Genomic DNA, 27856 nt, shown 5'->3' with positions numbered 1-27856 from the left:
TTCAGCAGATGGTATTGCTGTATTTGATGTTAATCAGCAGGTGAAAATTGCTGTGATGGAACCAGGCAGGATGTTATGCCGATCACTGGTTGTCCATGGTTCTCCACCGGTCACTTACAAACGAGAATCCACGGAACCGGCGCTCCTCCACCTTAGATATTGGTGGCTCCCGTGATGCTTGAGGTGGTACCAAGTCATCCAGTTTATGATGTTCACAGGTGGTAACTGGGGTCTAGGAACAGGAGACAAATCAGATCCATCATGTAAACACAAAATAAATACACAGTAATTGGGCTCTTTGTCACTGTGTCATAATGAAAAATAATTAGGTAATGTGCAAACTCTGCTTACTAATATTATGCTATACCTGTATGTTGTGTGATTATATAAGCAATCAGTATATTAATATTAGATAATACTGTAACCTGCACATTAGGTGGCAGATATATTTATAATGGTAACTAGATGCCTCACTGACTTTGGGTTGCTGTATAATTACATTGTAGTTTGGATTTACCCTTCTACAATATCAATGCATGTTGCATGTGAAAGGAAGAATATTGCCATAGGCAAATGCAAGGGTTTTTTTGGTTGCCCCTCTCCAGCCCACACCATGACCACAATAGAAATAGTAAACTAATAGAATTATACTAGTGTTGCATGTTCTTCTCAGTATCAGAAATGGTCAGCACCATCTGTGGATCTTTTAATGTGTCAGCCAGAAATAAATACACCTGTGCACCAACTAGGAGATCTGGAAAACATGCACTAAGGGGTGCACTACTACAGACCATCTATAGGGATCATTAATCAAGTGCACAAGGAAACTAATGTGTACATATATGCCCAGGGCAGTGCTAGGTTCTTCTGCTGCTCGCCTAGACTCCTGGACTTGCTCCAATACTCTGGAATTGTGCCCACATCTGAAATAAAAACATTCAGCTCAGGCAGGATGGCCCTACTGCCACATCTAATGGGTTAACTATGTTTGCTGGCCCTTTATATGTCAGAATTATGACACACACAGTACTTTGGGCCTGATTCACTACCGATCGCATCTGAGATTACTTACGCAATCGACCGATCGTTGCATTCTGCGCATGGAACGCAGTGTGTGAACTGAACACTGCGATCGCAGTGACTATGCAGATCCATTGCAGAGTGATTGATAGAAAGTGGCGTTTGTGGGTGGTCACGCGAGGTGGTTGGCGAAACACAGGCGTGCCAGTGCGTTGGAACGCCGTTGCCTGGGCGTGTAAAAATTATCCACTGCAATGCCGTATGCAGCCTGAGGCCTCATAGCGTGAGCTGAAGTTAGCAATTCCTGAGTAAGGTCAGAGCTTGTGCAAGTGTGCGTGAGGCTGCGATGATACTCAATAGTACAGATGGTTTTGCAGTCGTACTAAACAGTACATATGTATGTGTGTAAGGTAAAGTGGGCGTCCTTATGTTCTGCGATGGCATAGTGATCGCAATGGATTAGCATACTACTATCGCAGTGAGTCTGCGTGCATAATCGCTATTGCATTCGCAGTTACGATCCTTGCTGAATCAGGCCCTTTGTATGACACAGTGTAAGTGCTAATGATGCCCTCTCCATGGACTGGCCACACTCGCTCAAAATCAAGGATTTCTAAACTCCCTCTAGAAATTCTGCATTTGCCACCGATTGTAATAAATTGGCTGAAAGTAACATATACGGCTGATAATAAACATATACTGTCCATGTGTTTACAATTGAATTTCAAAAACATTCTACAAAATATTCTCCACATTCTGCATTTGGCCACAACATTTTTACTGCAGTCTTTTAGCCATACTGTGGGCCTGATCCAGCAAGGATGACAAGTAAGAGATTGCATGTACTTGTCCGCTGCGAGAATATGCTAATGAATGTTATCTCAATGCCATCACACAGCCAGCATAGAGATGCCTACTGCTACCGAGTAACATCGGCCCCTCACGCACAATTACAGCAGGGTTGACCTTACTCAGAAATTGCTAACCTCATCGCACGCAGTGTGTGCACAAGCTGTGTATGTCGTTGCAGTGGCTAATTTATGCACGCCCATGAAAATGGACAGACACGCCTGCGTTTCACCAACCACTCCCCCGCCACCATCCCCAAATGCTCACGGCCTGTCACTCACTCTGCGATGGATTCCTATCTGTGAAGGTGAACGCAGTGTGATCGCAATGCTAACTCGTGCAGTGCATGCGCAGTACGCACCATCGGCCGATCTGCATACACTGTTGCAGTTGCGATCTGTAATGAATCAGGCCCATTGTCCCTCTAGATTGGCATTTGTGTGACCATTTGTACTATAACATTCATCTCTCCTGATCACCAGCATTGTCTATGAGATAATAGGACTGTATGATGGAGCACATATTGTGTACATTCCTATATTGTACATATACTTACCGGCGGCATTATGAATGGGGGACATATCCTGCCAGCCTCCAGGTCTTCCCAGTTAATGGGCCAGAAAAACTGATGATCTTTGATGTTAATATATAGTCGCTGCCTTCTTTCTGGGGATTTGCATAGGAACTATCAAAGGAATAAACAGAAAAGTATAGAGTGTTAATGGTAGATAAGCACTAGCTGACCAATGTCATACCTTTTCCTTATGCTACTTTATTCTCAGGATGACATGTATAAAATATTACATTTTGTCTTACAACTACAGCCATGGCCAAAAGTTTTGAGAATGACACACGTATTGGTTTTCACAAAGTCTGCTGCTTCAGTTTTTGCATATACTCCAGAATGTCATGAAGAGTGATCAGATGATTTGCAATTAATTGCAAAGTCCCTCTTTGCCATGACAATGAACTTAAGAGCTGATTCAGAGCCGCTCGCTAGATGTGTATGCAAATTGCGTAGGCAGTGCAATCGCACAGCAATGCATTTGCACGCCCAGTATTTCTTAAGCTGCATACACACACAACGATTTTTTTAATGAACGATTTGAGTAAATGATTTTTTCCCTTGAAAAATGTACTAAAATCGTTTACTAAAGTTGTTCATTTACTAAGTGTCATGAACGATTTTTATGAACTACAAACGATTTTTGCATATTCCCTTAATGAAAATCGTTGAGTTGACAAGTCTGACTGAACGACAAACTACAAACGTGAACGCGCATGAACGATAATCATTCATCGTTTGACTCAGAAAGTGAACGATTTTTGCCATCAATTTTTGTTAAACGATATCGTTTAACGATAATCATTTAAAAAATCGTTGTGTGTGTATGCAGCTTTAGAGAGCGATCACATAGTGTATGCAGACATCCCCCAGCCTGTCTTAAGATCCTCACTTGTGCACATCATGCCCAGGAAGTGTATCCAACCATCGGTACATGACCATACCCTGCCGCAAGCACTGCGAGCACTTCTGTGTAAATACAAGCCAGGTGACGTGTACTATGATGCTGTCTTATAATTATGCACACTACTAAAATGCAGTTGAGATGCTCAGGCATGCCTGTGTTTGCACCTCCACTCCCTTGTTTTTAATGGCCAGCCCCTGTTACCACCTACAAACTGCTTCCCCTGTCACTCACTCTGCTGGGCTGTCTATGCGCAGTGAGCAAACACATTGTGAGCTTTCGCTAAGGTATGCGCACTGCAATGCATACACACTGCATACCATCGGCAGCAGCGAACGTTTGCATCTTAGCAAGTGGGTCTGAATGAGCTCCTTAATCCCAAAAACAAAGGCCCTCATTCAGAGCCGTTCGCTATTTGCGGTCGTTCGTTTAAAAACAAGGGGTGGCTATTCAAATGATCCGTACGCACATTGCAGTCTGTTCACACCTCTAAGTCTGAACGAACGAGCAAAACATACGCTCGTTTATTTGTTAAAAACGCCCCCTGGCCGCACGCATCCTACGTCATGTCCGCTATTTATTAGATTAATCGAGTACATCGACCAGCGTATGAACTGCTCGCTATTCTTGTGGTTGGTGTTTGCTACCACAAATTTGCGAGCAGTTCTGGCTCTAAAATAATCCAGTGACGTGGTCAATGACGCTGCTGTTTTAAATATACACACCCATAAAACGCCCGTTTTGACCTTTAAGCACGCCTGCGTTCGGATCTCCACTCCCCATTTTCAACCACCTTCCCCTGTTACCACCCACATACGCCTCATTCTGTCACTCAAAATAGCAGGCACTCGCTATATAGCGTACAAACGATTTTCGGCCGCACTGACTGGTTCGCGCATGCGTACTAAAAAGCGTACGCATGCGCAGATGTGCAAACATCGCTCGGAACGAGCGTACTGCCGCTAACGAGCGGCTCTGAATGAGGGCCAAAATTTCCACAGCATTTCACCCCTGCCACAAAAGGACCAGCTGGCGACATATCAGTGATTCTCTCGTTAACACAGGTGATGCTGATTGAGTTAGAATTAACAGACTGGAAGCTTTAAAAGGAGGGTGGTGCTTGAAATCATTATTCTTCCTCTGTTAACCATGGTTACCTGCAAGGAAACACGTGCAGTCATCATTGCTTTGTACAAAAAGGGCTTCACAGGCAAGGATACTTTTGCTAGTAAGATTGCACCTAAATCAACCATTTATCGGATCATGAAGAACTTCAAGGAGAGAGGTTCAATAGTTGTGAAGAAGGCTTCGGTGTGCCCAAGAAAGTCCAGCATGCACCAGGACCGTCTCCTAAAGTTGATGCAGCGGGATTGGGGCACCAACAGTGCAGAGCTTGCTCAGGAATGGCAGCAGGCAGATGTGAGTGCATATTAACGCACAGTGAGGCGATGACTTTTAAAGGATGGCCTGGTGTCAAGAAGTGCAGCAAAGAAGCCACTTCTCTCTAGAAAAAACATCAGGGACAGACTGATATTCTGCAAAAGGTACAGGGATTGACTGCTGAGGACTGGGGTAAAGTTATTTTCTCTGATGAATCCCCTTTCAGATTGTTTAGGGCATCTGGAAAATCACTTGTCTGGAGAAGGAAAGGTGAGCACTACCTTCAGTCCTGTGTCATGCCAACAGTAAAGCATCCTGAGGCCATTCATGTGTGGGGTTGCTTCTCAGCCAAGGGAGTGGGCTCACTCACAATTTTGCCTAAGAGCACAGCCATGAATAAAGAATGGTACCAAAACATCCTCCAAGAGCAACTTCTCCCAAGAACAGTTTGGTGTCAAACAATGCCTTTTCCAGCATGATGGAGCACCTTGCCATAAGGCAAAAGTGATAACTAAGTGGCTAGGGGAACAGGTCCATGGCCAGGAAACTCCCCAGCAGAGCTGTAACTAGACTTTTTGGTGCCCTGAGCCAGAAAGGACATTAGCACCCCCCATTTTTCAAATAGGGACATAACGCACCCAAAAAAAGGGGAAAGGCCTCATGGGAAAGGACCAGGGAAGAGATGGGGTAGGCCAGAAAATGCTTGGATGAAATAAGAGGAAGCTAGAAGTGAGAATGATAATAAACAGAAAATTAACAGGCCTGAACATTGCCGCTTGTCCTGCGGAGCCCTAGTTACAGCCCTGCTCCCCAGACCTTAATCCCATTGAGAACTTTTGGTCAATCCTCAAGAGGCGGGTGGACAAACAAAAACCCACAAATTCTGACAAACTCCAAGCATTGATTAGGCAAGAATGGGCGGCCATCAGTCAGTATGTGGCCCAGAAGTTGATTGACAGCATGCCAGGGCGAATTGCAGAGGTCTTGAAAAAGAAGGGTCAGCACTGCAAATATTGACTCATTGCATAAATAAACTTAATGTAATTGCCAATAAAAGCCTGACACTTATGAAATGCTTGTAATTTTACTTCAGTATACCATAGTAACATCTGACAAAAACACAGAAGCAGCAAACTTTGTGAAAACCAATACTTGTGTCATTCAAAACATTTGGCCATGGCTGTACATTTGCTGGGAGTGTATTCATTAGTATTAATGTATGTTCTCAGACCTGTGCCTTATTTCCCCTGTGACAGTATAATCTCCTGACCCTGTGATAAGCCTGTATACTGCATACTCACTCGCTTTAGGATGTTACTGATGCCAGGACTGAGTTCCTTTGGGTAGACTGGGTTATCATTGAGGACAGATTTTATAACCTCAACAGACTCTTCACCACAGTAAAAGGGTTGGTCTCCTGTGGCCATCTCAAATACCATGACACCCAAGGAAAAAATGTCTGCCATGGCATCATACGGCTTCTTTCTAAGCATCTGTAAAAACATGATGGAGAAACAGATGATTAGTACATTGTCCAACCTGGCAGGAGGCACCGGGTTATGCTGACAGCTCTCCTTTTTGTGCATAATGAAACATCTGATGGAAGGAAGAATATCAATGAACATATACAGGCAATTACACAGACAGCATTCAGCTGAGGGTTTATATGAGGGAAATCAATTACTAAATTAAAATAACTGTTATGATAAATAATGACCGTGTATATTATACTAGAGAGCCAAAGCAAACACCGAGACAAATGAGGCAATCACAGCAATAAATATGGAGAAAGTGCAATGGTTACTGTTATATAGAAATATGATCATGTACATAAAGCTGTGGTGCCCAGTAGAGTAGTCAGCAGTTGGTATACATGGAGCTGCAGCGTGATGCTGGCACATTAGTGGGTGGAGAGACTTGGCAGCATTACTCGTCAGTGGAATCTTCTGTGAATGATGGAAGACAGAAGACACAAGTGACGGGGAAGCTACTGATACTTTCAGCCGCTTATGTCACAGGAAGCGCTGGATAAGCTGCAGCGTGCAGAAGTACACCTGGGGGACTGCAGAGGAAGGACAGCTTGGCCATCTTTTTGGAAGCTATTTAAATATGGAAGTGGGAACATCAAGAGGGGTGAGAGCTCCCTGACTGAATGTACCACAAGGTCATAAGACTCATTTGGGGAATGAATACCCTGTGGAAGCCATTCATACACTGTACTGCTTACTATATATTGTTACTGAATCATTCCTGGTATAGGCTTTTACTCTTTGGTAAAAGGTTTTTATTAATGTAAACTCACTCATCTACTAAGCTCTCACCCACACCTCTCCTCCCTACATCTCCAGCCTCATCTCCTCACATGCTTCCTCCCACCCTCATCTCTCTGCTAATCTCCCTGATCACCACTTCCCACTCTCACAGTCAGGACTTCTCCTGGGCCTCTCCTAACCTCTGGAACTCCCTCCCTCACTCCATTAGTCTTTCACCTGCTTCCCAGACTTTACATGTATTGTTTTCATTCTACCCTACTACCCTCCCTACTACCTCTATAGTCTCTGCCCATCTCTACTTTACCCTCTGCCCCCTATTGTGTCCACCCATATCCCCTATAGATCATAAGATCGTGAGAGCAGGGCCCTCTTCCCTTTTTTCATCTCTACATAATTATGCTAAGTGAACATTGCAATGCTTGGGTCTATTCATAAATAACAATGTTCCCACACCATGTTGCCGCATATCACAGTGATATGCAATATGACATCTTATATAGGAAGAAGCAGTGATAGCCTCTTTCTCTGGCCAAAAACTCCACTTCACTGCCTAATAATTACACCCCTATGTGACTATGGGCCTAATACAGAGGTGAATGCAGTGCAGCGATTTTTTTCCACATACTGTGATTGATTAGTAACGATGGGGGGAGGTAACGGGTGTGAAGATACAAAAACACAGGCATGTCACCACCGTATTCTGGGCCCCTCCTAGTCAGTCTCTGCGCATTTGTTTGCAGATGGACTGGGCCCGGCCTCTTAGTTGAGACGGACATTATGAGACACCGTAGGGTTGCTCAGAAGTTCAATTCTGGGACCGATGTTGGGGCTATTGTATGTAAGCGGCGGGTCCGAGACGCCAGCCGGTGGGCATCTCTGTACACAAGACAGCGGCTGAGTCATTAACATATTTTCACAAGTCCGCTGCATCTGAAATCTCAGTTACAGTACGAATGCAACAGCTGCCACCTCTGCATCAGCCCCTATGTAACATTGCTTACTTGGATATATTAGTCTGTACTTATATAATTTTGTGTCACTTCTCTTCCTCTTGAAAATATTCTTCTGGACTATAACCTGATTCAGAGATGGACCCTAATCGTGCTGCAAATGTGTACACAGCGACTGTGCAAGAATATGCAAATGTCACAGTCACCTAGATTTGTATTGAGCCGCCCACCGGTGACTTCACAAATCCAAGTGACTGTACAAAGACCCAGCATTAGTCATAGATCAGTCGATTATAGGAGTCCTGAGTAATCCTATTGTCACACAGAGTGTCCACGGCAACTGAGAACCATTTTTCTGCGTATGGGATCACAGACAGCGACATGTACCCAAAATGGTCACCAAATGCCTCCCCCTTTACTCCCCCCAAATGTTCCCGGCCTGTCAATCACACTGCAAGAAAATAGTCGCTCAGACAGCTGGCGGTAATGGAACTTGATACATGCTCAGATTCCGATAATTGCTCAATTGCGCAAACATCTGCATTGCGGTCCTGATTCAAAGTAATATGCAAACCCGATGGTATGTGTACTATTGCGATGTTAGAAAACTGGTGCATGAGCAGGATCTGTACTACACAGGCGCCAGTCTCTACTGCAAGATCTCTCACAGTTCCCCAAAGCTAGAGCCTGATTCACAGGCTGCGGCCATTTGGGGGTGGGGAGTGGGTGGAGCTAGCCTCCATGTCTTGTCCCATTATTGTAAGAGTGTTGAGGCCAGGGTCTGCGTCTTCCAACACAAACTTCCTGGCCTCGACTACGCAGCTGCTAGGGGCAATCTGAGTAACCTCAGGGTTACTCAGATTGCAGGTTGTCTTGAAGAACATCTGATGCTGCATCTTAGGGCACAGCAATTGTATATGCGATGCTGTCATGAGGCCTCTATGTACACAAGACGCTTCCTGCTGCATTAGTATATCAGCTGTACGGTATTGCACAGCTAATTCCCTGCAGCTGTGCAATACCACACAATGCTGGCTTAGGCCCTGACTCAGACCCTGCGTCCATCCCTGACTCAGACCCAGCGTCCATCCCTGACTCAGACCCTGCGTCCATCCCTGACTCAGACCCTGCATCCATCCCTGACTCAGGCCCTGCGTCCATCCCTGACTCAGACCCTGCATCCATCCCTGACTCAGGCCCTGCGTCCATCCCTGACTCAGACCCTGCATCCATCCCTGACTAAGACCCTGTGTTTAGATATCATTAAGAACCAAGATGTTGTCCGATTAATAGTGAAATGGAGATACAGTATGAGAAGCCTGTAGCCAATTAATCTGTTACTCACCTCAGGGGCCATGTAACCCACCGTCCCAGCAGCTCCTGATATCTTCTGGCCATTGGTGTTTTTAACTGCGAGGCCAAAATCACCAATTTTGGCATGGCCAACAGCATCCAGGAGCACATTCTCTGGTTTGATGTCCCTGTGAGGAGAATGAGTGTAAGTTCTGCCTGTCAGACAGCTACCAGCTGTACAACTTTGTTTGTTACAGAGAAAGATTCCCAGAGACACAATAAGAACCATGTCAGCGACACAGTGGGAAAAAGGGATCAGTGGTGTAAAACATGGTGACTGTAGGGAGGCAATCACTGTGACTGACAGCTGCATAGAGTCACTATGGGGCCTATTTATTAGTTATCAGCTTTTAGACCTAATAAACATAATTTCTTATCTATATCTATAGAGGCAGCCATTGCCGTGCAGACATCCTATGGATCCCTTTCCCAATAACTATCTGAAGATGGTGTTAGCTACTGGGGCCAAGCTCCAGAATACTTCACATTCCAGAGCTTGGTAAAATCGGCATATACAGTATGCAGCCCCCATATAAACCTATAGAAACCTATGGGGGCTGCTTTTGTGATTAAACTGGGGGATTGCAGCAGATATCCCCAATATGTGCTGAGATTCCCTATACATACATTCAGGGGTTACTTAATATTTGCAGGTACCACCTAAAAAATTGTATTTTCAGGGGAAATCTATGATAAATAGGCCCCTATGTATGCGGTTGGATAAAGAGGGAGATAAGAGGGTGTGTGAAGCAGTCACAAGAACCTCGCCCTACATATCATGTAACTCAAGAATGAATGATCCCCCATTTGCAGAAAAGGGCAGCGACACTTCTCTATAGCCTGACCCCCAGCAACATAATAGCTATACTGTAACTGCATATAGGGGGTTACTGTATGTGATCATTAGAAATAATGAGTTACCTATGGATAATGCCCCTTGAGTGGAGGAATTGGAGCCCACAAAGGATTTCTGCTGTTAAAAATCTGATGAGGAAGAAAGAACATAAATATTAATAGCAAATATTTTTAAAGTAAAATGACCAATAATGAGATAGTACATTCCCCCTGATATAGTATCAGAGTATAAGAGTGACACGTGACATATTATTATCACACATGGGGCGGGATGCATGATGCATTGCACTCGCGATGCATTCCACCGGTCATCGCATGCATGCTGGCGTTGGTATAGCTGGTATGCATGACGATCACCGCAAAGGACCGCTCTGTCGGTACGAGCATCCCTTTGCGAAGGAGGGACATTCGGGTCTTTGACCCAGAAGCCCCTCTGGCATGTGCTGTGGAGGATGCTGGGAAGGATTCAATTGGAAACCTCTCTCAGCACTCTGCTGAGAGAAGCCCATGGGCTCCTATTGATAATCCCAACAGGAAGATGTCGTTACCCACCGCGCCCTCCGAGGCTAGGTGCATATGAGAAATGCACATTTTCGACCACATTTCTGCCCTTGATGAATCCCGCCCATGCTCTTTGTATAGCTGAGTAACACAATGGAGCCCCTGTGTCCAGGAGACTCTGTATTATACACAGACCTGTCACCATGGACACCTATAAAGGCCCAGCCTGGATTTGTTAGGCCGCATAGGCCGGGTCCTACTGCAGCCCAGGTGCAGGGATGGAAACACTGATGTTACTATTTGTCATATCAATAATAATAATAATAGTAATAATATACCCACGTTCTTTCTTACCTGCTAGTGGCATCACCTAATGGGGCACTCTTCTCTATTAGCTGGTATAGATCTCCCCCACTCAGGTACTCCATGATGAATATGATGTGTTCCTGTATAGGAATCAGAGAGTATGATATAAGTTACATTATGGACATTACTCTGACACACAGCAGATTATAATCAGTAATACTCAGTCACCACTAGTGATGTGAATGAGCCCAATGTATACGCTGTATACAGCCCATCTTCTGTCTGAGATGGGCCTCTACATATATAATGCCCACAGGACACGGGGTAAGTGATTGAGTCAGTGCTGGACAGTGAGGAGCACGGGATGAAGGATCCCAGATACTACACAAATGTACAGAATTAGGATAATAAACCTCTGTGTCAGAATAATGCGTCATACAATATGTGCCATTGGAATTATGCGGGGGTCCAGTAATGGTAAAATAATTGTCTTATATTACAGAAGCTGTGATATTCAGAAGTTAGTTACAATTATGACAGATACAGAGACTCTTACCGGGGTCTGGGATGCTGCATAGCCATGGGTGAAGAAAGTGCTGTTGCCAGTGACTTGCAGGATGTCCCGCTCTATAAATATAGGGTTCTTGCCCCTGAGTAGTGTCCTCTTCTTCACCAGTTTTACTGCCAGCTGCTCTCTGCTGTTGGGGTGGGATGCCAGCAGTACCTGCATGAGACAGATAATTTTACTGGTATGAATACCCCTTTCCCACTGCTGCAATAACCCTGGTTATTGCCGGGTCGATCCAGGTCACTGCTGAGTGGAAAATGGTCCTGGAAAAATAACCCAAGTCAAGTGACCGAGGAATCTAACCCAGGTCACGACCAGAGTTGATATCAGAAAGGAACTGAGTATCGGTCCACTATAAACAGCATGACCAGAGTCACGATGACCCGGGTCATTCCTCAAACCAGGGGTTGGCCTGGCTTCAGTAACGCTTGGAGAATACATCAGCTTCAAAAGTCCACTGTAATGCCGGACCTGGGATATAACTCAGGTCCAGCTGCTGGTGTAAAAGGGGTAAAACCTGGCTCTGACCCGTGCTTACTCTGTGCTCAGTGCTCACAGCTGGGTTTTTGGTGGGATAGGGTATAAGAGTTAGAAGAAATTTGCAATGTTATTTAGCTGTGGAACCTGCCTGGCTGACACTCCCAAAGATCATTGTACAAACAGGAGACAGCAAGATAAATTGATAACAGCAAGGTAAGAATGTCCCATCACCCCGTATGGAAAGTACAGGGGATGAGCGTCTTCCCTGAGCCCAGGATTGTAGATCTTTTGTGCCCAACATTTATTACAGAAAGCCCAATCTCCCCATCTAGTAGATCCTTGTGGGTCTTCACTTGTTCCTGAGATACCAACCATCACCAGCTTCTCAGCCCCTATAGTCTCTGTAATAGCCTGTACACAAACAGGACATTGAAGTGAGGTTATTTGGTGACTGTTCTGGGCAACAAAATGTAAGAACAATGGAGCCCCAGTTTTGAGCAGACAGCACCATATCCATACCTCCCAACTGTCCTGCATTCAGCGGGACAGTCCGGTTTTTCTGGGACTGTCCCACCCGCGGGCCGCAGTGTCCAGCGGTAGGGGGAAGTTGGGGGAAGCATACACCACTGCTCTGCATAGCAGAGCAGCGGATATGCAGAGCACAGCATCTATTCACAGCATCCGGGGGCAGCCCAGCATCTCGGAGATGCTGGGCACGCCTTTTCGTGATGTAAATGGGGGTGTGCCATTAGGCCACACCTCCTTTACCATCTCGTAATGCCCCCTTTTCGGGCGCGCATCTCCAGTCACAAATGTTGGGAAGTATGCCATATCTAACATTGGCCTATTACATGTACTATAGCTCAGCTCTGTTAAAACGCAGAGCAGAACTGTCCCCTAGCACCTCAGAGGTAACAGAGGATTTCAGAGCAGGGAGTGGTACAACAGGCTGTATGATAATAACTAATATCATTGCCATGCATGTGTGACCTAGCTCCGCCCTGACACCTACACTGGCCACGCCCCTGTCAGCTGTTCTAAGCAACAGTCCAAAACCATATATGGAGGTGAGTGTGGGAATGTGCCACTGTATCCTCTATATTTGCCTATTTACATAGGCCCCATTGTATTTTTAATGGAGAGCTCCCAATGTAAACACCTATGTGCATGTAATGATAATTATATTTAGATATGAGCGGTAAAGATTCTGTGGAATCCAAATCGCTCTGAACATAGGGGATCCGAGTCCACCCGAACCCTGTTCAAGTGTTCCCTGCCTGACTCAGATCCCCGTTAGAGGCCGAGCCGCAGCATCCTGATGTCGGATTCTCGCGAGAGAATCCAACGTCAGGGCTCCTCTAGTGTAGGGCAGACCACTGTGATAGCTGTCTGCCCTACACAGACACAAACACACAGCCGCCAGCGGCAGCTGTGTGTTTGTAAAAGCAGCCAATGAGAGTCAGGCAGACTCTTATTGGCTGCTGCACGGAGGGAGACGGTTGGAGCTCACTCATGAGCTCCGTCTTCCGCCTCCCTCCACGCGTAACAGAGTAGAGCAGAGTGTACGGAGACAGGAGCGGGGATTCAGGTAAGTACTACTGGGGGCCTGCTAATGGGGGCACTACTACTGGGGGCCTACTACTGGGGGCACTACTACTGGGGGGCATACTACTGGGGGCATGCTAATGGGGTCACTGATACTGGGGGGCATACTACTACTGGGGGCATGCTTATGGGGGACTACTGCTGGGGGCCTGCTACGGAGGGCATACTACTATGGGGCATACTACTGGGGGAATGCTAATGGGGGCACTACTACTAGAGGGCATACTACTACTGGAGGCATACTACTGGGGGCCTGCTAACGGGGGCATTACTACTGAGGACCTGCTAATGGGGGCACTACTACTTTGGGGCATACTACTATTGGGGCTTGCTACTGGGGGCACTGCTACTGGGGGCACTGTTACTGGGGCCTGCTACTGGGGCATGCTAATGGGGGCACTACTACTGGGGGCCTGCTAATGGGGGCACTGCTACTGGGGGGCATACTACTACTGTGGGCACTACTATTGGGGGCCTGCTAATGGGGCACTACTACTGGGGGCACCACTACTGGGGGCATGCTAATGGGGGCACTACTACTGGGGGCCTGCTAATGGGGGCACTACTACTGGGGGGCATACTACTAGGGCATGCTACTGGGGGCATTACTACTGGGGGCCTGCTAATGGGGGGCATACTACTGGGGGGCACTACTACTGGGTGCCTGCTAATGGGGTGCACTGCTACTAGGGGGGCATGCTACTACTGGGGGCACTGCTTCTTGGGGCATACTACTGGGGGCATGCTAATGGGGGCACTGTTACTGGGGGCATACTGCTACTGGGGGCACTACACTGGGGGTCTGCTAATGGGGGCCTGCTAATGGGGGCACTGCTACTGGGTGGCATACTACTACTGGGGGCACTACTAATGGGGGCACTACTACTGGGGGGCATACTACTGGGGGCCTGCTAATGGGGGCACTACTACTGGGGGGCATACTACTGGGGGCACTGCTAATGGGGGCACTACTACTGGGGGGCATTCTACTGGGGGCACTGCTACTGGGGGGCATACTACTACTGGGGGCACTGCATAGGGAGCCCTCCTACTAAGGGGACTGCATAGGGGGCACCACTACTAGGGGCATTGTGTAAGGGACACCACTGCTGTGGGCATTGTATAAGTGGCACTACTACTGTGGGCATTGTATAAGGGGCATTACTACTTTGGGCTTTGTGTATAAGGGTCATTACTGTGGACATTGTGTAAAATGGTCACTACTGTGGGCATTGTGTAAAAGGGTCACTACTGTGGGCTTTGTGTATAAGGGTCACTACTGTGGGCATTGTGTAAAAGGGTCACTACTGTTGGCATTGTGTAAAAGGAGCACTCCTGTGGGCATTGTGTAAAAGGAGCACTCCTGTGGGCATTGTGTAAAAGGGTCACTACTGTGGGCATTGTGTAAAAGGGGCACTACTGTGTCGTAACATAAATAAGAGACACTACTTTATGGTGTAATGTGAATCAGGGGCACTATGTGCTGTGTAATGTGAATAAGATTGTGCACTGTGACTCCTAAGGCCGTAGCCCACTTTGTAAACAAGTACTGTGATTCTGCTGGCCGTACCCCACTGGGTGGGTGCACTACTTTTCATTTCTGCCACTGCTGTGTGGCAATCTGTCATTGATGTGCTTTATACTGTGGTGTCTGCGCCGCTGCTTTGTCGCTTGGTAACCAGTCAGATCACTGCAACCTTTGGCCAATAATGGTGAAAACTATAATTTAAACTGTGAGGTGGTCTAAATTGACTGTAAATGACTGGAAATCAAGGTTATTTAGGTTAATAATACTCTAGGAAGAAAAAAAAGCCCAATTTATGTGATTTTAGCTTTTGTTTGTCAAATTTTGTAAAAAAATCCAAATCCAAATCCAAAGCAAGACGACGAATTAGAACCAAATCCAAATCCGTCAAAAATGGTCCTGCGCACATTCCTAATTATATTATATAGTTATTAAAGCAAAGTTCTTAAGATATATTTGCTGCATTGTTTACAGGTAAGTCACCAAATATGTACTAATCACTTACCTTCCCGAAACCGCCCTCTCCAATAATACTGTGGTAGATCAAACATTCCAATATATGAGAGGCAGCGGCTGTTTCCAGGGGGCTGGCTGGAGGGGTCCCACTTACACCTTGTGGCATAAAGAGAAATCACATTTATTGACTGATATAAACATAGATATTTGGCAATATTTAATTTAAAGGTTTGAGATAATTATATCATAGAAAGTATTTATACCCTGTATTATATAGTATCTGGTAAGAATATTGTTATGTTGCCTAATTATATGTTGTTGGGGTGTAAGAGAAATGAAATACATGAATAGGGAATAGCTGCCAGCATTGGATAGGACAATGTAACAGTCACAGGTGCTGCAGAATAGTAATAACAAGTAATAAAGATGTTGCAGAGTTAGGTGATAGGGAAAGGACGTGAATGGTGGTGAGAGGTGAGAACATGACGTCACCGTATTGCACGTAAGTACTAACCTACACCTCACTTACTTCTCTATTACATTACATGTGGGGGGAGATGTATCAAACCTATAGCAACCAATCAGCTTCTGTAATTTTAAAGCTTTTTATTGTTAGACAATTTGATACATCTCTCCCTTATTAGTGTTTTCAAGCAAAAGGCTTTTTACCTGCTGTTCCCTTTTTAAATTTCTTTTGATGGTCTGGGTCTTCACTTTTGTGAGTTCTCTTATTGCCCCTCCGAGCTGTGAGCTCTATGATGGGAGCACTGGGTCCCTCTCCTGGGCTGTCATGTCTCAGCTCCTTCTTCTTTTTCTTATTGCAGCCAGTGTCCCCGGTCTTGTCTAAGGGTCTCTTTACAGCTGATCTCTTGCTGATGGTGTTGTCTACCTTGGGCCTCTTATTAGGGGCCTTACCTGGCTGCTTTGATGTTCTAGCCTGGTTCCTGTTGTTCTTACACTGATGGTCCTCTCTCACCTCAATATCTCCTCCCTCTGTGATATTGGGAGAATCTCCTCTTCCCACACAGATATCCTCCTTATTACTCCTACTACACTCCTTAATAGGAGACCTGTTGTTATCCGGTCGCCTTTTCCTCTTTCTTGATCTCATATCAAGATAAATCAAGAAAAATAAACAAAAATTCGCTAAGCACGAATAAAATCGCCTTCACACTGCAATAGGTGAAAACACACAAACGTATCTTGTGCAGGTAAGCAACTGAGCCAACAGCTCTCTGACATCATAAAGCTTTGTGACATCACCAGCTGCTGTAGGCCCAGTGTCACTGCCTGTTACCCACAGTGCCTATAATACAACCATGTTTATATAAATTACTGGTGGGCCCTGTCCCAAGCACTGTGATGGGAATCTTTGGGGTCCAATGTGTCACCCAAATCTCATATGTAATTACTGTACTTATTTAGCCTATCAGGGTCAGGTGATACCTGTCTGCTTGTAAAAAACAATAAAAATGGGCTGCTATAGTGTGATCCACAGGTTACATTCAGCTTTTATTTTATATCAGTAAAATTATATACAAAATTATTAAAATTTAGCAAAATATAATAATAGAGCAATCTTAGGGCCTCATTTACTAACGAGTTTTATCACCAAAATGAGTGATAAATGTCACTGTGTATGATAAATGGTGCTCCAGCCAATCAGCTCCCAACTGTCATCTGTTAGAAAAATGACAGTTGGGAGGGAGCTGATTGGCTGGAGCACCATTTATCATACACAGTGAAACTTATCACTCGTTTTGATTATAAAACTCGTTTGGAAATGGGGGCCTTAGTGTCAAAAAGATAGGAAATTATGAAATAAAAACTACTGTATTTTTATTCCTGAGATATCTCAAAAACTTTCTGGGGCTGTTTCAGAGTTGGGTGCAATGCAAAGAAAAAAGGAATCACTTTGCACCAGGACAAACCATATTGTACTGCAGGTGGGGCGGATTTATAATATGCAGAGATATTTAATTTTGGGAGGGGCATGTCCTATCTGAACTCTAATTTGAAGTGTAAAAATAAAGCTGCCCAGCATTGTAGGCTACATGCTAAATCAGCCATTATTTACCCTGCATTCAGAAGGACAGCGTAAGGCAGGTGCAATCTGACTGAGCCAGGTTAAACCCCGTGGTTGTGATAGCAGTATACCTATGAGAATGTTGTTGTTAATGTCAGACATTAGAATTAGCCTATAGGGTTCCTAGGGGGTGTGGCCTTGCTGGTATATTCGGTCTGATATGCATACAGTAGATTCAGCCTCTTTGTTTCTGGAAATAATGTTTTTGTTTTTGCATGTTTGTTTGCTATGAGTGTTGTGGCGGAAAGAACGGTAGTGTGTTTTTAGTCGTTATACAAGTTAGATGGGTGCGTTCTCCTTGTTCAATTATAGGCCAAAATGTCCTACAGGGAAATGACACAGCCCGTCTGGGTGTGCTTTTTCTGGAGAGTTGAACTCTAACGAGTGATGTGTTTGGTCTGCCTGTTTTTGTGGGAGTGTCCGTTCTTTGTTGTCCACCACCATACTAACTTTAAGCTCACAATCAATTTCAATTGGCAAGATCTAATGGTCTAATTCGATAGCCCAAATTCAATATTTAATTAATTATTATTAATTATTAATAATCTGTTGTCAAATAAAATTGACCTTTAATTTTAAATCCAACTGTTGTTGTCCGTGTGTTTAGTTTTAGATACGTTTTTAGTCGTTTTAAGTCTGTAAGGTATAGTGCACATATCAACCATTAGGGAGTTTAATAAAATACATGCATTTGTACCTTTGCATTGTAACATGGTTTGTCCAGGTGCAAAGTTACTGGCTTTGTTTTAGTTGACTTTGCTCCAAATTTAGAATCAGCCCCTTTTTCTCATATTAGGGGTGTTGCAAATAAGGGCCAAATGTAATTGCAAGCGAATTGTGGAAGCCGCCATGATTCCGGCGAGATAGTCTTTACATTTAAAGTGATAATTAGTTTAAAGGCAATATCAGCTTTAAACCTAGTGACTATCTCACCAGAATTGTGCCGGCTCCTGTAAATCGCAGGCTATTACATTTGGCCAAGATACTTTAATATCTACACTAGGGGTCAAAAGATTTACAACACCCCCATTTTTTCAGTTTTTATTGACATTTTTTTTGCAATTCAAGTCCAGTTAATAACCTTACACAGGGAAGCCCTGAGCTGTTAGAGGATATGGAAAAGAGTTTAGCTTAGCCAAAACTGTGTAAATGTTACAGTTATAAGAAAACACCTTTTTCAGGGAACAAGCAATGGGCTAAGGGCCTGATTCAGAGCCGCTCGTAAGCGGCAGTACGCTCATTCTGAGCGATGTTCGCCCATCTGCGCATGCGTAGGGTTTTTAATACGCATGCGCGCAGGGCCGCCATCAGGGGGGGACTGCCGGTACTCGAGTCCCGGGCCCGGACCCTGGCAGAAAGGGAGGGGGTCCAGTGCTGCTCCTGCAACTGCTGCATAGTCCCCCGCAGTGCCCGCACTACCCCCTTGAGTGAAAAGGGAGTGGGGCACTGCTACCAACCTGAGAAACCCCTTCCTTCACGATTCCCCTACTTCCCCCTTCAGTCGGCTTGAAATGGGTGCGGAGCCAGTGTCAAACCCCGCCCCCCGAACACCCGCGAATCGCGTCGTTCCTTGGGGGCGGGGCCTAATAATGCAAGATGCCAGCCACCCATTAGCAACCAGGTGCTGTGCAGAATTGTAAGTAATAAATATTTTTGTGTTTGTCTGTGTTAGTGTGTATGTACTGTATATGTCTATGTGCTAGTGTGTATATATGTGTATGTACTGTATATGTCTGTGTTAGTGTGTATATATGTGTATGTACTGTATATGTCTATGTGTTAGTGTGTATATACGTGTATGTGTACTGTATATGTCTGTGTTTGTGTGTATATATGGGTATGTACTGTATATGTCTGTGTTAGTGTGTATATATGTGTATGTACTGTATATGTCTGTGTTAGTGTGTATATATGGGTATGTACTGTATATGTGTTAGTGTGTATGTACTGTATATGTCTGTGTTAGTGTGTATATATGGGTATGTACTGTATATGTCTGTGTTAGTGTGTATGTACTGTATATGTCTATGTGTTAGTGTGTATATATGTGTATGTACTGTATATGTCTATGTGTTAGTGTGTATAAATGTGTATGTACTGTATATGTCTATGTGTTAGTGTGTATATATGTGTATGTACTGTATATATCTGTGTTAGTGTGTATATATGGGTATGTACTGTATATGTGTTAGTGTGTATGTACTGTATATGTCTGTGTTAGTGTGTATATATGGGTATGTACTGTATATGTCTGTGTTAGTGTGTATGTACTGTATATGTCTATGTGTTAGTGTGTATATATGTGTATGTACTGTATATGTCTATGTGTTAGTGTGTATAAATGTGTATGTACTGTATATGTCTGTGTTAGTGTGTATATATGGGTATGTATTTCGGTATGTGTTAGTGTGTATATATGCGTATGTATATCTGTATGTGTTAGAGTGTACATATGTGTATGTATGTTTGTGTGGATGTATGTGTATGTACCTATGTTAGCGTGGATATATGTATATGTGTTATATATACATGTACATGTATGTTATGCTGCATATATTATATGTGTATGTGTGTGTTTAACTATATATATATATATATATATATATATACACACAGTATATATATATATATATATATATATATTTATTTTATTTTAATTATTTTATTAGAAACCCCCTCCCTCTCCCTCAGAAAATCCTGTATTTGCCCCTGCACTTGTTTAATAAATTTTCTTTTCCTTTGGCGTTGGGGTGCATGACATCACGCCACTGGATGGGAGATGTCAGATGAGCCACGGCATGTGAGGAGCAGCGCCAGCCAGCCCTGGAGGAGAAGAAGCCAGAAGGAAGAAGCACAAGGCGATAAGGTAAGTCATAATCAATTAGACCTAGCAGTAGCGGGAGGGGGGGCACATGGGCCCTGCCTATTTTGTCAGTCCTGGGCCCCACAATATCTGATGGCAGCCCTGCATGCGTGAACCAGTCAGTGCGGCCGAAAATTGTTTGTTCGCTATATAGCGAATGCCTGCTATTTTGAGTGACAGAATGAGGCATATGTGGGTGATAACAGGGGAAGGTGCTTGAAAACGGGGAGTGGAGATCAGAACGCAGGCGTGCTTAAAGGTCAAAACGGGCGTTTTATGGGTGTGCATAATTAATACAGCAGCGTCATTGACCACGTCAGTTGGTTGTTTTATAGTCAGAACTGCTCGCAATATAGTGGTAGGAAAAACCATCCACAAGAATAGCGAGCAGTTCATACGCTGTTCAATGTACTCGATTAATCTAATATATAGCGGACATGACGTATGATGCGAGCGGCCAGGGGGCGTATTTTTCAAATAAACGTCTGCATGTTTTGTTCGCTCATTCAGACATGGAGGCGTCAACAGACCGCAAGGAGCGAACGGTTCATTTGAATAGCCATCCCCTTTTTCTGAACGAGCGAGCGCTAATTGCGTCCGGCTCTGAATCAGGCCCTAAGACCTTACAGCTGTTCTGCAGCAATGACAAAGAGACTTGCCTGGGCCATGATGCACAGTCAGTGCACTACTGAAGACTGGGAGAAGGTCTTTTGGGCTGATGAATCCAAACTTTAAATCTTTGGCTCATCATGCAGGGTTTTGTACACTATCGAGTAGACAAAAGGATGGTTTATCAATATGTGGGGTTTATTTACTAAGCGTTGGCTTGTAATAGCCACCACTTCCACACATGTTTTAGCCAAATATTTAAAAGGCCAATGCTTTTAATAGCAAAGCTCTCCATGTTTTGTAGTAAAAGCATTGACCTTTTTAAATTTCAGGCTGAAACACACCAGAGTAGGAAGCGAGATCGTCTGGGACTCTTTTGCTGGAACCGAAGCCAGCAACTTGCATGAAGTTACTGTCACCTGGAACCAAAAGGGTGACCTCAGCATTTTGCAGTGCCATGCAATACCCACTGCTCTGCATCTAATTGGTCAAGAGTTCATCCTATAACATTAACCTGAAACATATGTCCAGGCTATGGGGCAGATGTACTAAGCTCTGGAAAGTGATAAATTGGAGAGTGATAAACTACTAACCAATCAGCTCCTAACTGTCATTTTTCAAACACAGCCTGTAACCATGACAGGAGCTGACTGGCTGGTAGTTTATCACTCTCCAATTTATCACTTTCCAGAGCTTAGTACATCTCCCCCTATGTCAGAACTGCCTTCCGAGGAAAATAATTAGACGGTAGGCTTCATATCATGGAATGGACAGCACAGTCTCCAGACTTAGGGCCTGATTCAGCTTTGGGAATAGAGTAAGATATAGCAAGTAACTGTGAACCTGGACAAACCATGTTACAATGTAAGGGGTGCAAATAGTATTACATATATTTTGTGTGGTAAATACTGGCTGCTTTTGCATGTAGCCCACAAATACTGCACAACTTTATTTTTACACTGCAACTTAGATGACAGTTTGGGCTCATCCCTCCCAAATCTAAATCTATCTGCACATTTTACATCTGCCCGACCTGCAGTGCAGCATGGTTTTACCAAGGTGCACAGTTACTTGCTATATCTTACTATATTCCCAAGGCTGAATCAGCCTGTTAAACCCAATTGAGCTGGCTTGGGATAAACTGCACAGAAGGGTAAAAACAACTAACCAATAAGCTCAATACATTTGTGAGAACTTCAGCAACAGTGTTGGAAAGAACTTCCCGAACTCTGAGCCTTATACAGAGATGCACGCCATGCTGATATTTACGCAGATTGAGCGATTGTTTACCATCGTACATGCATGTAAGCTGCATTGTGCATGTGCATAGATTATTTTGTGACTGCGCTCGCACAGAGGAGTCAATCGCAGAGTGAGTGACAGGTAGTCAGCATTTGGGGAGGTAACGGGGGGGCGACTAGGCATATGCAGGTGTGTCTGACCGTTTAAATGCCATTTCATGGGTGTGCATAAATAAGCCATTGCGATCTCCTTCGCAGCATGAGAGCTCTCTGTGTGTCAGTCGCTGTGTTTGAGACAGGTCAGACTTGCCACCTATGCTGCATGGCTGCCCGATCTACATCGATGTTACCGATGTTTATGCTGGTGTGAGACATTGGATGCATATGAGAAGGCAGCAGTGAGCGTCTCTATGCTTGTGCAAGGTTTGGAGACATTAGCATATTTCTGCAATTGCGACCCATGCAAAATCGCAGCTCTGAATCAGGCCCTCTATGTGATTTCCATGGTAGAAAGAATGACTATGAGTAAAAAATGTAGATTAAAACTTGTACAATGAGACAATAAACTGCAAGCACTTCACTAAGAACTGGAAACATGTGGGTGTACTAAATCTTTTGAATTTGTACCCCTATATTGGGCCTGATTCATCATAGATCACAACTGCATAAATTAGCCACTGCGATGCCATACAAAGCCAGGGCCGAAATCAGGGGGGGACTGGCAGGCCTCGAGTCCCGGGCCCGGAGACAGCGGAAAGAGAGGGGTCCCGGGTGCTGCAGTCCTGCACTTGCAGCCCTGTTCAATGGAAATACAACACTGCCGGCTGCTTGTCATTTATTGTGCCGCCGCGAGCCAGCCGGAGCTCGCGGACCGGCAGCCAATCAGGAGCAGCCGCTCCTGATTGGCTGCTGGTCCGCAAGCTGTGATTGGCTCACAGTCACGCCATATTGGAAATGCCGATGCATGGATGCAGCGCTACTACTAAAGCCACCCCGGCCCCTCCCTCTCTCTGCACTCAGCGCTGACTCTGGTTGGCTGGCTGCACCAGCGCAGCCAGTTGAAAAAAAATCGAAAAAAGGTACCATACTACTCACCCCCCAGTCCAGAAAGCTGTCCCTGCCATTCTTCCTTGCCCTGTGCTTCTCCCTAGTCCTACCAGCCTTCCCTGTCCTGCCCCCTCCTCACAGGTCTTAGTAGCAATTGTAGTAAATAAGTATATGGAGTAGTGTCTCTTTATTTACTACTATTGCTACTAAGACCTGTGAGTGCCACTCGTGACTCTCTTTTATATATATATATATATATATATATATATGCTGCTTTACTGCTTTTCAAATTGGTTTACGCAAATTGGTGTCCGACCCTCTGGTGTAGCTCCACCCACCTCTGCCAACTCTCCCCCCCCTCCTTGGTGGGGGCCCTGCCTATTCTCTCCCCACGATTTCTGATGGCAGCCCTGTACACAGCTCAGGCTTGCCTACCCTCCTGATTTGGCCAGGAGCCTCCCGAATATCGGGTGCTGCTCCCGGCCCCCCAGAAAGGCAGGCAAGCATCCCGACATTCCCCAACCCTCCCGACCTCCCCCCAGAATACACTAGAAATCCCCACAGCGGGGAGACTGTTGACACGATTCGCGCTGAATCGCGTCATCGTGGCCCTGTCCCTGCTTCACAGTGCTGAAAATAACGGCATTGTGAAGAGGGGGTGGGGCCACGATGGTGCGATCGCACAGCCCCGCTCTCGGCTCCACCACCAAACGTGTCACAGCTGTCCGGACATGACCCCCCCCTGTTAGCCGACAATCAGCTCCATCCCGGAAGGAGGTAGCTGATTGTCGGCAAGTATGACACAGCCTGAGGTTACATTGCATGCGATGAGGTTAGCAAATTCTGAGTCAGACCTGTAATTGTGTGTTAGGTTCCGATGGTGCTCGATGTTACCGATGGTTTTGCAGACTTGCAATGTGTTACGGATGTGAATAAGGTGAAGTGGGCGTCCTTATGTTAGGCTGTAACGGGATTGTGATTGCAAACATTAGCATATTTTCACAGTGGGTCTCCGTGCGTAATTGCAGCTACGATCGCAATAGCAATTGTAATGAATCAGGCCGTGTGTTACTTATCTCAGGGGGAACACTGATGGTAAGTCTGGTCACTGAGTGATCCTTAAATGGACCCAGTTTTCCAAAATATTGATTATGTTTTATTTTTGTAGTTCAAATACCTAAATAATATTATGGGGTGTGTCCACCATTATATATGTGAGAATTATATTACACAGTGGTGATACTGACATGCATTGTGCTATTGGTGCTTCAATAAGTTTTATTTCTTATGTCTGTAAGTATTTAATAGAATATTTATTATTGAAATGTTAGAACTCGGGGAGAGAAGATCCCTGACAGGTGCTCACTGTCATAGTGTCCCTAGTAGGGTCCTCCTCCTAAGCGCCATTGAAGACCATCAGTAGGGACCTCCGGCCGTTGTCACTAAGGAAAAAAAGAATAGAATTAACTATTCAGCGCGTTTCGTCCTTTAGGGTGACAAGCAAGGGAATAGTCACGGGTGATGGTGACCTTCACCGGGAGGATAAACGGTCATCACAAGCACTGGTGCCTCAGCCACCCAGGTATCACCTAATAGTACTTGTGCACTGAGGGTGAAATGTGGGTGTGCAAGGATCACTGATACCGGAAGGAAGGGGACAAGGACAGGACACACACACGGAGTGTATACTCACCATTGTAATACTTGTCACCTTGATTGAGGGTCAGTCAGCACCTGTGAGGAGATATTACACAGCCACCCACACAACTACCTCCATACTAACCTAAGTAAGACCGAAGGCTGTCAATTTAAGCCTAAGGGACATTAAACCACAAGTGTTTTGAGTGTTGCCAGTTTAATAACGTGTTGGTTATTGCCACTTTAAGTGTAGCTGGTCTTATGCAGCCAATAAATCTTTCATGGGGAGTGGTCTAAGAGTATATAATGGAGTGATGTATGCAAATCTGCCTCTTTGTTACAGTTTTTTTCCAGGACAGGGAAGTACAATGTGTGATGTGAATCTCCTGTATTTATCTCCTTTTTTCCTTTTCTCTTTCTCCTGTTCTCTACCCTCCAGCTATTCTTTTGTTCTCTTACCCTATACTTTCATTCTTTTCCCTTTTCTTCCATGCTATCCCTCAATCTTCTATACCCCTGGGATTCCTTCCTGGTCTCTCCCTCTTGCCCTTCATAATGTCCCCCCATCCACTCCTGTTAACACTGCCCGCTATGTGTGCTGCTGGGCTAAAACAGCAGGCTCCCATGCTGCCCAGCTCTTTCTCTCCCCCCCCCCCGAGCAGGCCGCCGCGCTTATCGTGGACAGGGCCTGAGGCAGCGCTTGTGCAGTAGGGCAGGGCCGCAGCTATGGCCGTGGCTGTCGTTCCTGACCTTTATCTTTGCTGTACGGAGGCAACTGGCGGTATCCACCGCCTCCGATGCTGCCTCCACATGGTGCCCGGCGTGGCCGCGCGCCTTAGCAGAGCCGAGGCCCGAAACTTCGGCCCCGCCTGTGCTGTGAGACGGAGCGCGGCTCAGCATGTTGCCGCTGGCTCCGTCTCTATTTTGTTTAACCAGAGGCAGGCAGCATTGGCTGCTCCGCTGGTTTGGTTCAGTGAGCGGCCTGCGGGCCGTTGGGCACCCGCTATTGGGGTGGCGAAGGGCGAAGGGGGTATGGCTTTGCCCCGAGTGCGGCCGCCATCTTAATACTGGGGGGCTGCTCCTGCCTGCTCTAGGCGCGGCAGGAAATCCTCCCAGGTTCCACAGTCTGCCCTATTTGTGCCCCATAGTATAAGGGACCATACAAAATTAGGATCCCCTTAGTAATGTCACTAATTAACTAACTGGCACACTTCAGTCCCTGTTGATCTTTTAAAATGTGTTACTAGGAGATCTGGAAAACATGCAATGAATATGGTTGTGCAGCCGGTAGTAAATAAATTGGACAGCCAGTAATAAATAACGTGGTGCATCGACTAGGGGATCTGGAAAACATGTAATGAATATAGTGGTGCAGCAAGTAGTAAATAAATTGGAAAGCCAGTAATGAATATAGTTGAGCACCGACAAGGTGACCTGGAAAACATGTACTGTTCGGGGTGCACTGATATAGCCCATCTATAGGATCAATTATTAATACTGAATAATACCCTATCCAGTACATAAAGAGACCAATCTGTGCATCTATGTCCACAGCAGTACATGTTTCTTTTTCTGCCCTCCCCCAGATTCCCCAACTTGCTCAAATGATCTGTAATAGAGCCCACATATGTAATAAAAAGATTCAGCTCAGACAGGATGACTCTACTTTTTACATTGAATTGATTACTGAAGCTGTTTATCCTGGCTGTATATGGAAGAATTATTTAATTCCGTATATTCGTATGATGCCTGTTATAGCTGGTTTTCAGTGCTGATTATGCCCTCTTAGTGGTAACATGCTAAAAATCAGGCATTTGAAAGCCCCTCTGTAGAAATTCTGCGTTTGCCTCTGAGCCCTGTCCCCCTTTACAAACAAGGGCTGTTAGGTTTGCCCAAGCGGGAGGCACAGGCAGGCCCCTCCTACATATATTTAGCAGAGGTCGCGTGTGTGACCAGTAGCGGTGGGCTCTCCACTACCGCAGTACGCGGTAGTCGGCTGCCCAACACTGCATCAGTTGTTACCAGAGTTGGGACCATGGCGCCCGTAAAAAGTGTATGTCATAGCACCCACCCCCCTGCACACACACTCCCTGTACTGAACCGAGCTAGTGGGGTATGGCAAGCTTGCGGGGGAATACTGGAGTGAAGAGTAAAAACAGCAAACAGTGGCAGTATCCAGTATCTGGGCACTGAGGTCCTATTGGTAATAGAACATTTTAGTTATGCACTATCTGACATTAATGGGTAGCTGCTTTGACACTGCTTATTTAAGTATAGCACCTAGGATCTAACTGTGATCTCCTTTGAATCATTGATATCAATTGATGAAAGAGCTTGGCCCACAAAGTCACGGTGCTTGTATTTTTGGGCCCACAAAGTCACGGTGCTTGTATTTGTTATACACAGAGGGCTATGGCCCACATTCACGGTGCTTGTATTTGTTATACACAGAGGGCTATGGCCCACAAAGTCACGGTGCTTGTATTTGTTATACACAGAGGGCTATGGCCCACAAAGTCACAGTGCTTGTATTTGTTATACACAGAGGGCTATGGCCCACAAGTCACATTGCTTGTATTTGTTATACACAGAGGGCTATTGCCCACAAAGTCACGGTGCTTGTATTTGTTATACACAGAGGGCTATGGCCCACAGTCACTGTACTTCTATTTGTTATACACAGAGGGCTATGGCCCACAAAGTCACAGTGCTTGTATTTTTTATACACAGAGGGCTATGGCCAACAAAGTCACGGTGCTTGTATTTGTTATACACAGTGGGC

At 45.3% G+C, this 27856-nt stretch overlaps 1 protein-coding gene across 1 annotated transcript; it reads right to left on the bottom strand.

Annotated features, from left to right (window-relative positions):
• Positions 1-82: 82 nt before the first annotated feature.
• LOC148439579 (protein kinase C theta type-like) lies at positions 83-25974 on the bottom strand. The gene is made up of 6 exons (XM_088464552.1): positions 25825-25974; positions 11005-11096; positions 9287-9422; positions 6020-6211; positions 2426-2554; positions 83-232 (listed from the first exon to the last, which is right to left on the bottom strand). Exons 1-6 carry the CDS (start codon positions 25972-25974, stop codon positions 83-85), a joined length of 849 nt encoding a protein of 282 aa, XP_088320678.1.
• Positions 25975-27856: the final 1882 nt, after the last annotated feature.

This window comes from Taudactylus pleione, unplaced genomic scaffold, assembly GCF_031769625.1.
Source record: "Taudactylus pleione unplaced genomic scaffold, aTauple2 ptg001687l, whole genome shotgun sequence".
Lineage (NCBI taxonomy): Eukaryota > Metazoa > Chordata > Amphibia > Anura > Myobatrachidae > Taudactylus > Taudactylus pleione.
Note: the sequence above shows the minus strand (reverse complement) of the source record. Positions and strands in the feature narration are given on the sequence as shown.

Bases quoted from the DNA above. Each gene is read 5' to 3' on its own strand.
- LOC148439579 (XM_088464552.1), bottom strand. From the start codon at position 25,974: ATGCTGAGCCGCGCTCCGTCTCACAGCACAGGCGGGGCCGAAGTTTCG. The intron at 11,097-25,824 runs GTCAGGAACGAC...ATTCCTATACAG, and splicing joins TCCGTACAGCAAAGATAAAG to GAACACATCATATTCATCAT. The intron at 2,555-6,019 runs GTGAGTATGCAG...TTCCTTTGATAG, and splicing joins TCAGTAACATCCTAAAGCGA to TTCCTATGCAAATCCCCAGA.